Genomic DNA, 16,035 nt, shown 5'->3' on the forward strand with positions numbered 1-16,035 from the left:
AACTTTAGGGTTGGGCTAAAGTTAGGGTTGGGCTAAAGTTAGGGTTGGGCTAAAGTTAGGGATGGGCTAGGGTTAGGGTTGTGGTTATGGTTGGGATTACGGTTGGGGTTGGGATTAGGGTTAGGTTTGTGGTTAGGGTTATGGTCAGGGTTGGGATTAGGGTTAGGGGTGTGATGGGGTTAGGGTTGTGGTTACGGTTGGGATTAGGGTTAGGGCTGTGTTGGGGTTAGGGTTCAAGTTAGAATTGGAGGGTTCCACTGTTTAGGTACATCAGGGGGTCTCCAAACGCGACATGGCGCCACCATTGGTTCCAGCCAATTTTGCGTTCAAAAAGTCAAACGGTGCTCCTTCCCTTCTGAGCCCCGCCATGTGCCCAAACAGTGGCTTTCCCCCACATACGGGGTATTGGCATATCAGGAGAAATTGCACAACAAATTTTGTGGCCCATTTTCTCCTGATACCCTTGTGAAAATAAAATAATTTGGTTCCAAAGTAAATTTTTTGTGAAAAAAGTAAAATGTTCATTTTTTCCTTCCACATTGCTTTAGTTCTCATGAAGCACCTGAAGGGTTAATAAACTGCTAGAATGTTATTTTGCGCACCATGAAGGGTGCAGTTTTTAGAATGATGCTATTTTTGAGTATTTTCTGTTATATTGACCTCCCAAACTCACTTCAAAAGTGAGGTGGTCTGTAAAAAAAAATGGTTTTGTAAAGTTTGTTGGAAAAATTAGAAATCGCTGGTCCTCTTTTAACCCTTATAACGTCCTAACAAAAAAAATGTTTCCAAAATTATGCTAATGTAAAGTTGACACATGGGAAATATTTTTTATTAACTATTTTGTGTGACACCACTCTGATTTAATTATATAAAAATTAAAAGTTTCAAAATTGCAAAATTTTAAAATTTTTTGCCAAATTTCCATTTTTTCATGAATAAACGCAAGTTATATTGAAGAAATTTTGCCACTAACATGAAGTACAATATGTCACTAAAACTCATTCACAGGATCAGTGGGATACGTTTCAGAGCTATAACCTCATAAATTGACAGTAGTCAGAATTGGCTTGGTCATTATGTAGCAAATTGGCTCTGTCACTAAGGGGTTAATATTAATATCTATGTTGTTGTATTCAGAAGGTAACTATGAAACCAACTCATTTGCTCACCTAGAGTATGAATAGAGTCCTGCCTCCACCTTCAAAGGGGCAAGGATCTCCCTTCCCACAAAAAACTCCTTTATTTGTTATGTTCAGCCCACAGACATAGGGAATGGCAATCTGGTATATATAAATATAAGGCAAGACTATCTCACATATAGCAGGGAAATATTCAATTTCAATATCCTGTAGGTCCTACAGTGGGTATGGAAAGTATTCAGACCCCTTTACATTTTTTACTCTTTGTTTCATTGCAGCCATTTGGTAAATTCATTTTGAATTTACCCCATCTTGACTGAAAAAACCCAGAAATGTAGAAATGTGTGTACATTTATTAAAAAAGAAATTCTGAAATATTACATGGTCATAAGTATTCAGACCCTTTGCTCAGACACTCAGATTTAAGTCACATGCTGTCCATTTCCTTGTGAACCTCCTTGAGATGGTTCTACTCCTTCATTTGGAGTCCAGCTATGTTTAATTAAACTGATAGGACTTGATTTGTAATGGCACACACCTGTCTATATAAGACCTCACAGCTCACAGTGCATGTCAGACCAAATGGGAATCATGAGGTCAAAGGAACTGGCCAAGAAGCTCAGAGACAGAATTGTGGCAAGGCACAGATCTAGCCAAGGTTACAAAAGAATGTCTGCAGTACTCAAGAGCAAAGTGGCCTCCATAATCCTTAAATGGAAGAAGTTTGGGACCACCAGAAGTCTTATTAGACCTGGCCGTCCAGCCAAACTGAGGGAGAAGAGCCTTGGTGAGAGAGGTAAAGAAGAACCCCAAGATCACTGTGGCTGAGCTCCCAAGATGCAGATGGGAGAAAGAAGAAAGTTCCACAAAGTCAACTATCACTGCAGCCCTCCACCAGTCGGGCCTTTATGGCAGAGTGGCCCGACGGAAGCCTCTCCTCAGTGCAAGACATATGAAAGCCGCATAGAGTTTGTTAAAAAAACACATGAAGGACTCCCAGACTGTGAGAAATAAGATTCTCTGGTTTGATGAGACAAATATAGAACTTTTTGGTGATAATTCTAAGCGGTATGTGTGGAGAAAACCAGGCACTGCTCATCACCTGCCCAATACAATTCCAACAGTGAAACATGGTGGTGGCAGCATCATGCTATGGGGGTGTTTTTCAGCTGCAGGGACAGGATGACTGGTTGCAATTGAAGGAAACATGAATGCGGCCAAGTACAGCGATATCCTGGATGAAAACCTCTTCCAGAGTGCTCTGGACCTCAGACTTGGTCGAAGGTTCACCTTCCAACAGGACAATGACCCCTAAGCACACAGCTAAAAGAACAAAGGAGTGGCTTCAGAACAACTCTGTGACCATTCTTGACTGGCGCAGCCAGACCCCTGACCTACACCCAATTGAGCATCTCTGGAGAGACCTGAAAATGGCTGTCCACCAACGTTCCCCATCCAACCTGATGGAACTGGAGAGGATCTGCAAGGAAGAATGGCAGAGGATCCCCAAATGCAGGTGTGAAAAACTTCATTCCCAAGAAGACTCATGGCTGTACTAGCTCAAAAGGGTGCTTCTACTCAATACTGTGCAAAGGGTTTGAATACTTATGACCATGTGATATTTCAGTTTTTCTTTTTTAATAAATTTGCAAACATTTCTACATTTCTACGTTTTTTGAATTTACCAAATGGATGCAATGAAACAAAAAGTGAAAAATTTAAAGGGGTCTGAATACTTTCCGTACCCACTGTATATTGTTCATGACTTAAAGCCTAGGATAGGGATTATACTTTTATATTATGTGTCATTGAATGGACCATCAGGTGCAGGACATGTTAGAAAACACAGCTCCTACAACGGTCATCAATCAAATGATCAGGAAATATACAGTATTTATTCACTGGAGGAGGGAAACAATAAAGATTCTTATTGAATGACAGCAAGCAGAAATCTAAAGAATCATAAGCACATTATACAGAAAATTGTAGACATTTTAATTAAACAAAACATTTATTTGTGAAAACTAGATTACTGCTATAAATGACAGTCACTTAAACTATTATTTATGTTGAAACCAGCTAAAACATGTTTGTTTTATGGTATAAAATTGTGGTAAGAAACAAAACACAAAGAAAAATAAATGGGTTGTCTACTTTTGAATGTCCCCAGTGTGCTGAATAAAAAAGTAGAAACCATACTTACCACCAGGATCGGTGCTGCTCCGTCTCTCTGAGCGATTTTGTGGTTTTGTTTGCGCCATGTGTGCGTTGCATCCCATCGGTGGCTGTGGCCTGCACAGTTCTAATAGGGCAGATGTCTGACGGAACTGTGAATGCTGCAGCCAATCATCGGCCACTGATAGCCTGCAGTGCCCACATGGCAGGAGATGACTGGGATACCCAACACCTTCATTGGAGGATTTGCTCCAGTCCAGGAAGCAAGTATGCTTTTTTTTTATTTGCGTCAACACATATCTCCAACAGAGAAAGCCCTACAATGCATCCACCGTCATACAAACAAGGATTCATTTTGCTAAAACCACAGTAGTTTATTTTTCACTGAAAATAGGTGCATTCAACAAGGCTTATCACCTACAATTACACACATACAGCACAATACCTGGTGAAACGTGTTGATGATCGTGATTTGCCGCAGAGAGATTCGGCAGCACATGCGACCTGGGCAGCATTTCCTCTCACTATGGAGTCACCAAAAAATATAAGTGAATAGGGAAATTATAGAAAATTGTATTCTAAAGCTTACCGAAGATATTTTAGTAATATATCTTTTTTTTTTGTTAAATAGACATGGCATCGGATTTCAAGGGGTATTCTCATGCAGAAAATTCTGTCTATACAGATATAAGGTAACACATAAGGCTGTCATAGCTGGATGCCCTCTGACCAAAACCCCCTTATGCCAAATCAATTACTTACAAAACCTACAAAAGACAAAATGTAAAAAACCCTGCTATAATTAAATAAGTAAAAAGCAAAAGTGCATTTAAATCATACAGAGTTTTTAGTAATACTGTATTTGATCAAACATAGCATAAAAGCCGTCCCACCATCGACAAGGTGACTCTGTATTTAAAGACTTCCCCTGACTGGTGTCCAGTGGTTGGGACCCGGTCCTTGTCTGCCCTTATTCACACAGACGTCAACTTTGACACATGATAAGGTTATTAATACTAGACAGTGTAGGACCGCCCCGACCACAGAGTCACCTTGTCGATGGTGGGACGGCTTTTATGCTACGTTTGATCAAATACAGTATTACTAAGAACTCTGTATGATTTAAATGCACTTTTGTTTTTCAAATCAATTACTTGCTATATATATATGTTGATGATTTAGCGAATCCTGCTTTGAGCAGGGGGTTGGACCAGATGGCCCAGGAGGTCCCTTCCAACTCTATGATTCTATGATTCTATGATTCTATATATATATATATATATATATATGTTGCCTCCAAATCTTTTGTTTAGATGTCATGTCTGCTCTTCATTGGCTAGTCCACTTCAATTATCTGTTCAAAGTAGGAGGTCATAGATCAATTGGGGTCAGATGTAGTGCTATAGTAATGATAACTCATTTTCCTTTCAATTTATGATGGAGCCATCCTTCCCCCTCAATGTGAGGGTAATATGTCCCTACTCAAGGGATGGCTTTATACATTGGTTCTATGTTACCATTACATTATGACAAGCTCTAAAGGCCCCGTCTCACTAAGCGATCTCGGTAGCGAGATCGCTGCTGAGTCACAACTTCTGTGACGTAACAGCGATCTCACCAGCGAGATCGCTGTGTGTGACAGCGATCAGCGAGCGGCCCCCCTGCCGGTATCGCTGATCGCTGGAAGAAACCTCTGGACATTTCTTTTGTCGCTGGTCTCCCGCTGGCCAGCACGCATCGCTGTGTGTGACAGGCGGGAGACCAGCGATCAGCTGTAAAAAATAATAAAAAAAATAAAAAATATAGTTATTCTCACCTTCCGACGTCCCGTTCAGCCATCCTGCCTCTCTCCACGCTCCGGTCCCAGTGATCCTTTGCACGAATGACCGCGAGATGTCACGGTCTCGAGGGATAACAAAGTCTCACGGTCATTCGTGCAAAGGATCACTGGGACCGGAGCGTGGAGAGAGGCAGGATGGCTGAACGCGACGTCGGAAGGTGAGAATAACTATATTTTTTATTTTGATTCTATTTTTTACAGCTCACCAGCGATCACATAGCGACTTACCAGCGATCCTGACACCTTGATATCGGTGTCGGGATCGCTGGTAAGTCGCTTAGTGTGACGGGGCCTTAAGGCAAATAGCTACCGAAACATAGTTAGAAGTCCAGTACCCATCTATATGGTCTGATATCAGGTACCTTTCTAATTTTTAAAATGTCAACTCTCTATCCTGTACTGGGAACTAGAGGTTCACATTTTTTACGACCCTCCCCAAGTTATTCCCTATCCAGTTTTGGCTATCCGCTGTATTCGCATTGAGAATGAATGGAGAGGATATGCGATTGGTCAACCTCCACTACCTTCAGAGTTGCCACTTCAGAGCCCCGTTCTTGAGATCGCTGGGGCTGACTTGGAAATTGATTGATATAAATATTAGGGCGCAGTCAGACAGCCATCTAACATGGACGATGATCGCATAGCAATGCTCAGACTGGCCGTTGACTCTCCTGACCCAAGCTTGACAGCTGCATAGAAATACATGCTGTCATGGTCAGGTCAGGAGAGATGACGGCCAGTCCGAGCATTGCTATGCGATCATCGTCTGTGTTAGACGGCTGTCTGACTGCACCCTTAGAATAAGAATAATTCTTTTTGACTTAGCATTCCATGCACAAATTAAGGAACCTATTGTTAAAAACTTGAATTCCACCCTTGGTCAGAGCAGTTGTGGTATGACCAGTCCTTCCCAATGCAACACACATATTTGTTCAGACACATTGGGGTAAATGTAAAAGATATATAAAAAGAATTAAAATAGATCAAGTAATGTAAATGACACTTGTCAGGAGGCCAAAAATGTTACAACCTTTCTCACTTTCTCTGCCTGGCATGTTAGGACTTCTCTCTGGATTGACTGTTAGTAGGTGGCTCATTCTCAGCCGGCCCCTCAGTGACCCAGTTTCCTCTCCTCGTTGGGACAGAAATACTTGAATATTATGCTCAGTATTAATGCTTTCTGACTGTAGTGGAACACAACATTCACCTTGAAGACAAACAGCAGAACAGAAAAGATGGAATAAATAAGCATAAAACATTCAAGCATGCATGAGGAGCAATACAGCTACTTTCACTTACCATAGGAGTCTCCCCCGTCTGTTGGGCGAATACTTAAGAGTATGTGCCTGGCACAGGTAGCTTGGGTGAGATCTTCAACCAAGATGAGCTAGGATGATACAATGTACAGATTTTGTAATGCAGAATTGTGTATTTAGATTTCAGAAATTATTGTATTAGTTCTTCTCAGTCGCTCGACTTCTCACCTCAGGCAGATCTTGTTCTGACCAGCCAAGCTTTAGAAATGCTGCCCCTTCTGAATTGTGGGCACTGTTTACACTACTTTGTGGGGCGCCTGAGAAAAAAGACCCAACAAATATAAAGCAGTAATAAAAATAGGCCCCTAAGAATTCATAATGAGTTGTGAGTGATAATAAAATGGCTAAATCTTGTGCCATTTGAAATGTGTCGGATTTGGAGCCCAAATTCTTTTTTTGATATTTGACCTTCGGGTGCAGCATACAATCGTCTGAAAGTGAATTTCAACCGTTTATCAGCAAGCCGGTTTTAAGTTAAAAACTATGTACTAATAACTTTCTTAATTGGTTGTTATTAATGGCTGGAGACCCAGTTCTCTGATACAGAGCTCTGCATTCCTTGCAGAAATAGAGACTTTAGAGGAGTTTATTGCATAATGTGATGGTGGCAAACTAGCATGTTATCCCATTGTATGTAGGGAAAGGTGGGCAGTAACATTACAGCTGCATTTACAATGAAAGACAATGAGGAATGAGCTTTCTTAAAAAAGGTTCATTTCACAATTATCTTGTCGTGTAAACAGGTTGCCAATCACCCAATGATCGAGCAAAATGCTCATTCATCGGGAGAAATTATCTTTTGTGCAGCGCTCGGTGTAAACAGGTCTGAGAACCATGGCAGCCTATGTGCAATGAGCGATCTATTGTTCCGTGCACATCGTTTACTTTTGTCCACCTGTGCAAATAGACTATTAATCAACTGCCGATCCATAAAGGTTTTCTGATTGGCGGTCATGTCGTGCCGTGCCGCTGGTCAGTCCATGTAGACGGACCTGATTGTTACAACAGATTATCAGACAACATGATGGAGTTTATTTAAGAAAAATGAGATAACATGGATTGATATACCTTTAAGGCATAAGGATCGGAACTCAATGTATCCTTGGGACCGGCTTTGCGTTTTAATAATGGCTTCAATACTCAGGAATTTAAGACTATATCTGCAATCTAGAGAAGTACAAAGGAGATATGAACAGAATTATTCTGTAGAAGCTTGTTATTCTGCCACAACAATATATTTGTATTTTACCTCTTTGAGACAAAGCATGAAGTCCAACCTCAAATGTGGAGAACACTGGTGAATGGTCACTGGTTACAATATCATCTGTACAGCCTAAAAAATATATGGAAGCTTTAAAGGGGTGAAGGACAAATATCAGAACAGTGGGGTCCGACATACACCCTCTGACAGTCGTTATTAGCTGCGGTAGTTGCTTGATATACTGTACATAGTGTACAGAGCAGAATACCACAGCGCTGTACTCTGTATAGTGGCCATTACCGGGTACTGCAGCCAGTTCCTAATGAAATGAATGGGAGCTGATCTGTGCTACGCATGAGTGGACTCTGCACGGAACTGTGCTGTTCCAGCTCTGTACACTGCTTACATCTGGGTGGGGTAGAAGCACATAACAGATATTCAGTGGAGATGCCAGTGTTGGGTCCCTAACTATCTGGTATTGATAATATATGCATCAAAGCTCTTGACAAATCCTTAAAGACATCCCTCAAATTTATAGTAAATAGTCTACAGAGATACAACATGTTCTGTGCAGTTTATGCATACTATATTTAGTGTATTAAAGGAATTTTCAAGGCATATGAAAAGGTCATCAATATCAAATTGGTGGTAGGCTGACACCTGGTACAGCATAAATTATTAGCTAGAGCAGAAGCTGGATGTTACCTCTGAATGGAGAGGACTGCACAGCTCCATCCATTGGGTTGTGTCTGCTGCCGAATACTGCATTGCAGTTCCTTTCAATGTGTAGCGTCTGCCGCCGAGTACTGCAATGCAGTTCCATTCAATGTGTAGCATTTGCTGCAGAGAACTGCAGTGCAGCTCCATTCAATGTGTAATGTCTGCCACCGAGTACTGCAGTGCAGCGCTATTCAATGTGTAGCGTCTGCTGCAGAGTACTGCAGTGCAGCTCCATTCAATGTGTAGCATCTGCTGCAGAGTACTGCTGTACAGCTCCACTCAATGTATAGCGTCTGCCACCAAGTACTGCAGTGGAGCTCCATTCAATGTGTAGTGTCTGTCACCGAGTACTGCAGTGCAGCTCCATTCAATGTGTAGCATCTGTTGCAGAGTACTGCTGTACAGCTCCATTTAATGTGTAGCATCTGCCACCGAGTACTGCAGTGCAGCTCCATTCAATGTGTAGCGTCTGCCACCGAGTACTGCAGTGCAGCTCCATTCAATGTGTAGCGTCTGCCACCGAGTACTGCAGTGCAGCTCCATTCAATGTGTAGCATCTGCTGCAGAGTACTGCTGTACAGCTCCACTCAATGTATAGCATCTGCCACCAAGCACTGCAGTGGAGCTCCATTCAATATTTACATCCAGCTACCAGAGCTGGTAGCAGCTAATCGGTAGGGGTGCTAGGTGTTGGACCCACACAAATCTGATATTGATGTCCTATTTAAGGATAGGTCATCGATATATTATGCCTGGATAACCCCTTTAAAGAATATGTTGACAAACCTTTTCACCTAATGTTTATTTTTTCATCTTACCATAAGAGGTACATTTAACCTCAGTGCCTGGGTATGATGTCCACAGAATACGATCACTCCAGGATGGTGAAAATATTCTGGTCTTAATAAAAAACACATGGAACAGAGTGAAAACTATTAGAAGCCTATTTATTATTGATATAATCAAGCAGCGTTACTAACTTGATTTTTTTTTTCTGGACAGCTTATCAAAAAATCAAGGACAGACAATAATTTTTATGGACACATTGGAAAACCATAAGAAATCATTATAATTATAAGTGATAGGTGTCTGCAGCCCATTATTCTGATATGAAGACATTAGCCGTATTTACAGTAAACTGTAAAATGATGACAATTACAGTCATTATAATCTACGGTATATAAGTTTCTTCAGCCTCAAAAAAATCAAGGATGTTTTCAAAATTTTTTATGGATAGATGAAAAATTTGCCCTATGTTTATGGACTGTCCTGGAATTTCTGGATGGCTGGCAACCCTGTGGTCATCCTGGGAAATAAGGATTGCTGAGTGATCAATATCCACTATGGCTGATCTCCTCTTCATTATAATAGAGCAAATATGTAACATCCTGCTCCCAGGTTCACAAGGGTCCCATCTGTCAGGCCGCCACTAATCACACATGTATGGCATATAGATGATAAGAAAACCGCTTTATACTAGAAAGTTCTTGGCATCAGTGGTATTAGAGTCTCAATAATTTCATTCTTCGGCATTGCTAAAGTTTTTTAAATATGCACAAACTTCTACTCTTCCTCTCTGAAGAGACAATTTGCAAACTACTACTGTCACCAAAAAGTTCTTCAATCTATAGTTTGTTACATTCCCTTGATTTATTTTTACTTTTTCTATTTCTAATAAAGGAAACAAAATTTCACCTTTTTGTTGTTTTAACCAAGATGCAGGAACATTTCATACTACTAAATCACCATTTTTCCTTCATCATTCAGATGTGGATAATAGATGGACACATTAAGATATAGCAGAGAGAACATTTAGAAATTCAATAAATTAACCTCACTCCAGTTTTCTTGGCTTTCTGCAAATCATATGAGCGGGAACCTCTCTCATAGCGACAAGTGGGTGGAAATGTGATTGGATGCTCCTCTGAAAAAAAATGATAATGATAATAATGATTAAAGTGGGTTCATGTTATGTTAACCCCTTAGTGACGAAACAATCTTAACCTTAAAGGGGGTCACATACGCTCCAGCCGCAGGATTCAGCTGTGTGTGCTGACGCGACAGGACTTCCGAGGTCATTTTGATTGACAGCCTGCTCCCCCAGTTAGACAGCAGTGATCAGGCTGTCAATCAGAAAGACCTCGGTAGTCCCGCTCCATCAACAAAGCAGACCATAAAAGAAGCCTCCACTCTGCAGACGTGACCTCATCAGAGGCTTCTCAATTTCTGACAGGAGTGGTCTGTGACCACTCTGTGCTGGGGAAGAACGGCGCTGCATACAACAGGCAGGTAAGTTGCAATTTTTTTTTTTTGTAAACTTCCGAATATCCCCTTTAATGACCAGGCCAAATTTTTTTTAAATCTGACCACAGTCACCTTACGAGGTAATAACTGTGGAACATGACAAAATGCCCATAAGTGAGACCAGTCTAAAAACGTCATTCCTCAAAACCACAATCAGGAAGTTTATTAACCCTTCAGGTGCTTCACAGGAACTAAAGCAATGTTGAAGGAACAAATTAACATTTTATTTTTCTTCGCAAAAAAATATTTTAGTCCCAATTTTTTTTGTTTTCATGAGGGTAACAGGAAAAAAATGAACCCCACAATTTGTTGTACAATTTCTCCTGAGTACACAAATACCTGATATGTGGGGGAAAACTGCTGTTTGAGCGCATGGCAAGGCTTGGAAGGGAATAAGCACCGTTTGACTTTTTGAATGCAAAAATGGATGGAATCAAGAGTGGATGCTATGTCGCCTTTGGAGAACCTCTGATGTTCCTAAACAGTAGAAGTCCCCCACAAGTGATCCCATTTTGGAAACTAGACCTCTCAAGGAATTTATCTAGATGTGTGGTGAGCATCTTGAACCCCTAGGTGCTTCACAGACGTCTATAACATGAAGCCATGAAAATAAAAAATCAAAATTGTCCCACAAAACTGTACATTTAGCCCCATTTTTTTATTTTCACAAGGGTAACAGGAGAAAATGGATCCCCAGATTTGTTGAGCAATTTCTCCTGAGTACATCAATACCCAATATGTTGTGAATATGTTGTGAATATGTTGGATTTTGGAGCACAGATTTGGTAGAATACTTTTCGGGCAAAATTGCAGAGCCCCAAAGGTGCCAGAACAGCAGAAATCCACAAAAGTGACCCCACTGTAGAAAAAACACCTCTCAATGAATTTGTCTATGGCTGCAGTGACTATTTTGTAACATCCACACCAGGATTTTTTGCTGGGGAATTACAAATATGCCAGTTTAGTGCCCATATATTGTGCCCCCATAAAGTCTAGAACCTCCATATTGTGTAGTGCCCACATACATTGTGCTCATGGTGACGCGCATGCCGCAAATTGTTAAGTGCTCTGTCCCCATTACAATAATGCCAAACATGTGGTCGCTTACTGTGGTTTAGGCATAGTGGGGCTCAGAAGGAGGGTGCATTTGGATTTGGGAGAGCAGAATTCACAGGATTTTATTTGAGGGGGCAGGAGCCATGTCGCTTTTCCAGGAGTCTTTGTTCTACCAGTAATGTGAGAACTCCTCATTTCCAGTGACAGATGAAGGACCTGAGAGGTGACTGGTTTTGTCTGGGATAAATTATGATTTTTATTGGTAAGATATTGGGGTACATCATAATTTTTCGTTCGCTTCCAGAATAAGGCTGGGATCGCATTCTTATGTTCAACGCTGAGCACTTATGTCTGGGTTTCCATGTGAATCTCACAAAAATATGATTCAGACTCAGACGAAACCCACAAGGGAACCACCCACCATAATGAGGCAGGTGGAGACACTTTGGAGTCCGCTTGGGGTCTGCTCCAGTGGTATCCATCTTTTTAAGCATACCTAGATCTGTGGTCGCCCACACTTGTGTGCTAAAAAGATGCCTTAAAATGATGGGACACCGCTGGAACACAGACCAGTCCAAAGCGACTCCATCTGCCTCATAAGTGAGTGGTTCCATCTGGAGTTTTGTCTGAATTGGGTTTTGTGGAATTTATACCGAAACCCCAACTTAAGTGATCAGCGGAGAGCGCAGGAGAAATGTGACCTGAGCCTTATTCCCATTTTTGGGAGGTAGAATGAACAAATAGACAGCAGTACAAGAATAGTTCTTATTTTTATTTTTGCACAGTTCACCGTGCGGTATAAGTGATAAGGCGGATTTATTCTTTAAGTCGGTGCGATTACAATGATACCAGATTTGTATCTTCTTTTTAGGTTTTGATGCTATCACACAATAAAAATGCTTTTTTATAAAAAGTAGGGGGGTTTTTGTTACCATATTCTGAGAGCTGTAACGTTTTAATTTTTTTAGCGAAAGGAACTGTATGAGGGCTTTTTTTGCTGGACCAGTTGCAGATGTTTTGGTACCATTTTGGTTACATAATTTTTTTTATCGCTTTTTATTGAGTTTTTCAAATACAGAATGAACAAAAACCAGCAATTGTTTTTATTTTTTGTGTGGTTCACCAAGCAGTAAAAGTGATGAGACCGATTTGTATGTTGGGTCGGTACGATTACAGCGATGCAAGATTTATATTGTTTTTTTGTGCTCTGCAATTTTTACAGACTAAAAACAATATTTTACAAAAGTTAATTTGTTTTTGCATTGTCATATTCTGAGAGCTGTAACTTTTTTATTTTTTGATAAATGAGCCATATTAGAACTTGTTTTTGCTGGACGGTTTGGCGTTTTTATTTGTACCTTTTTTTACATGCAACTTTTTTCTCGCTTTTTATTCATTATTCACTTTTTGTGAGTCAGTGTAATGAAAAAGCTACATTTTTGTCTAGTTTTTTAATATTTTTACGTTCGTCATACGGAATAAATAACGTACCAGTTTTATAGAGTAGGTCGTTCCGGACGCATTGATACCAATTAGGTGCACTGTTTTTGTATATTTCTGTTTTGTAAAAAACGCTGTGTTTTGAGTGGCAAAATGGATTTTTGTTATTTGTGTGCCTTTTTTGTGTTTTTTTAACTTTTTTACATATTTTATTTCAATTATTTTTATCACTTTTTTACTTAGCCCCACTGTGCGACATGTATAATTTTTTATTTGATCACTGGTCTTATGCACTTCACAGCCTGTGAGACCCAGCTGAATCTCACAGGCAACCGTTCCCTGGGGTTTTCACATCACCTGAGGGTACCATGGTAACGATCGGGACCTGCGATTCTCATCGCACTGGCCCGATGGTTACAAAGGCGGTCTTGTAACCCCCTTGCAACCAATTAATTACCAAAATTGACCGCGGTGTTTAAGGGGTTAACTTGTCCAGATCGGCTTCAAAACTGGACGTGGCTGATACCGCAGGGTGTCAGCTGTCATGTACAGCTGACACCTGTGGAAATTGTGTCCGTCAGCTATTCCCTTATTGCTGATCGCCATTTTAAAATGGCAATGAGGGAGTAAGGCCACATAATGCCGTTTTAAGGTGTATCAGCGATCGTTAAGGGGTTATCGCATGATGATGAGTATTTTGTCGGGGTTGTACCTGAATATCATAAAAATGGTACCGTATTTGAAAGTGGCCCTGTGCATATCCAATCACTTTATTTTCTTCATTAAAGTCTAGAAGATGAAATTTTGAACTCCATTTAACCTGTTTTTCATAGTTGTCAATACAGGGATAACATCTGTGAAATCTGACTTCATTAATTACTGATTTTCCCATTACGGAGATAGGAACTGAAAGTTACTGATCATAAAATTCTATGGGAAGGGGAGGGGTTTAGAGGAGGAGACTGATCTCCTGAAACGACAGTTAGGCTTTAAAATAAGGAGGTCAACCCCTTTAAAGAAAATTTGCCATGTCAAGAAACGCTATAAACCTGCAGATATGGGGGTAATCTGTAAGTTAATTGTGAGCCCGGCTGCTAGAAGGGAATGAACTTTATTCTTTCAGGCAGCCTCCGACTTTCAGTCATAGTCCCAGCTTCATTCACTGCTCAGTACATAGTGCGCGGCAGCTGTAACCATGCATCATCACTGATCGCCGGCTCTGTGCTGATACTGGGGCGTGGTTATACTATATCCTGAGCTGTGAAACTATGACTGGAAGTGGGAGACTGCCGGAAAGAAAAAAGTTAATTTCCTCCCGGTAGCCAGCCTGTCAGTCGCACGGCTCCTAAATACTATTGACCCGTAGATTAACCACGCATCGGTAGGTTCATATTGTTTTTTGACATGATGGGTTCCATTTAAACCACACAAAATACTAAAAGGGAAAAAATTGGGACACACTGACCTAGAGCAACTGTTACATACTGTGTTTGTTCTTCTCTTTCAGAACAAGTCAATTACGGAACACAAAGCATCAGAGAAGATTTCACAAAAAGAGTTTTCTGACATGACTACATTAAATTATTTCCCATACTTTCATGGCAGCTAATTATCTACATTGTAGTCAAATTACTAGTGTTTGTAGCCACTGCAAAATACTAGAAAATAAGGTGACGTGTGGCAGTGATGTGAATGTGCGGGATGTAGTAGCTATGTACAGTATATAGGCCATATGTATGGTAGTAAAACAGGGTTAAACTTCTCACTGAATCCCAGGAAGATTTTCTTCTTCTCGCGTTCTTGGTTGAGTTGATCCACCGGAAGCAATAGTTGGTGCTGACCACTGTAGATGCACTGTAGCACATCCTACATGCAAGGAACAAAAAACTATGGATCAGGTGTAAAAGCGATTGACACAAGAAAAGGCTTATGGTTTAGTGCAGAATATTGTAGGACTGAATTGAGCAGCACAGAAAGCTTAGGAAGTGTTAGCACTGTTCATAGGCACTAGGATAGAGCAGATTGTTCAAATAACACAATCCCCAGATGTTAGCCATGTTGGATTTTTTACTATAAAGGGAAAGTGTCATCAGAAAAATTGGTATTTTTTTTCGCACCACGATCTTTAATAAAAATAAAAATGAGAAATCTTGCAACTTTCAGAGTAGACTTTAACTTCCTCTTCTTTCATGAAATTGACATGTACATTAGCACCAATGAGCACATGCCAACCCTATCTTTTATAATGAAGCATCTAAAAGGGGGAGCAGCGGAGCTGTGACATTTCCTATTATGATTGGTGGATATGCTATATAATTGTGCATAGAGGTGTTACCTGTCGTTGTAATCCTGCCTCTGATGATAATGAGCTTGCTGAAAACACTTCCTGAAAGGACAGGAACTATATGCCTAAAATAGCCCCACTATGTGTCTACAATTAGTTAAAGTTTGAAAACTGCAAGTTTACAACATTTGTTTTCTAAAATTAAGATCATGATATAAAAAAAAATTACTAAGAGTTTTGAAAAAATATATGTAACACAGAAACCTGATTTAAACAATAGGTCATTTTATGAAGACACATTTCCTTTTAGACTATCAGTAGAAACTTCTCTGGCTATACCTGAAAAGGCATGTCTAGTTTATAGTTTAAGTCGCCAGCCCAAAACAGGTATGTTAGTCTCAGAGGCAGCTGGAAGCTTCTTAAAGATTCATCTCCAAGCATTAGACCTCGCAGGATATCCCCAAAACTCTGGTTCCTCCTGCAACAATTTATCTGATAAGGACAAGACTCTGAGAATGGACAACATGCAGTGAGAAATACAGTACATATACCCATACGAA

At 40.4% G+C, this 16,035-nt stretch overlaps 1 protein-coding gene across 1 annotated transcript in view; it reads right to left on the reverse strand.

Moving 5' to 3' along the window:
• The window catches only part of LOC141059916 (phosphatidylinositol 3,4,5-trisphosphate 5-phosphatase 2B-like), a 143,935-nt gene that overhangs the window by 14,637 nt on the left and 113,263 nt on the right, over window positions 1–16,035 (reverse strand). Inside the window, exons 13-22 of the mRNA XM_073556120.1 lie at window positions 15,815–15,953; window positions 14,958–15,057; window positions 10,230–10,315; window positions 9,210–9,291; window positions 7,720–7,803; window positions 7,539–7,637; window positions 6,639–6,727; window positions 6,454–6,541; window positions 6,185–6,361; window positions 3,760–3,838 (exon numbers count right to left, since the gene is read on the reverse strand). Coding sequence (XP_073412221.1) covers window positions 3,760–3,838; window positions 6,185–6,361; window positions 6,454–6,541; window positions 6,639–6,727; window positions 7,539–7,637; window positions 7,720–7,803; window positions 9,210–9,291; window positions 10,230–10,315; window positions 14,958–15,057; window positions 15,815–15,953 — 1,023 coding nt within the window. The remainder of the gene's footprint in view (window positions 1–3,759; window positions 3,839–6,184; window positions 6,362–6,453; window positions 6,542–6,638; window positions 6,728–7,538; window positions 7,638–7,719; window positions 7,804–9,209; window positions 9,292–10,229; window positions 10,316–14,957; window positions 15,058–15,814; window positions 15,954–16,035) is intronic.

This window comes from Dendrobates tinctorius, unplaced genomic scaffold (genome assembly GCF_039654945.1).
Source record: "Dendrobates tinctorius isolate UK_male_01 unplaced genomic scaffold, ASM3965494v1 ptg000231l, whole genome shotgun sequence".
NCBI classification, from domain to species: domain Eukaryota; kingdom Metazoa; phylum Chordata; class Amphibia; order Anura; family Dendrobatidae; genus Dendrobates; species Dendrobates tinctorius.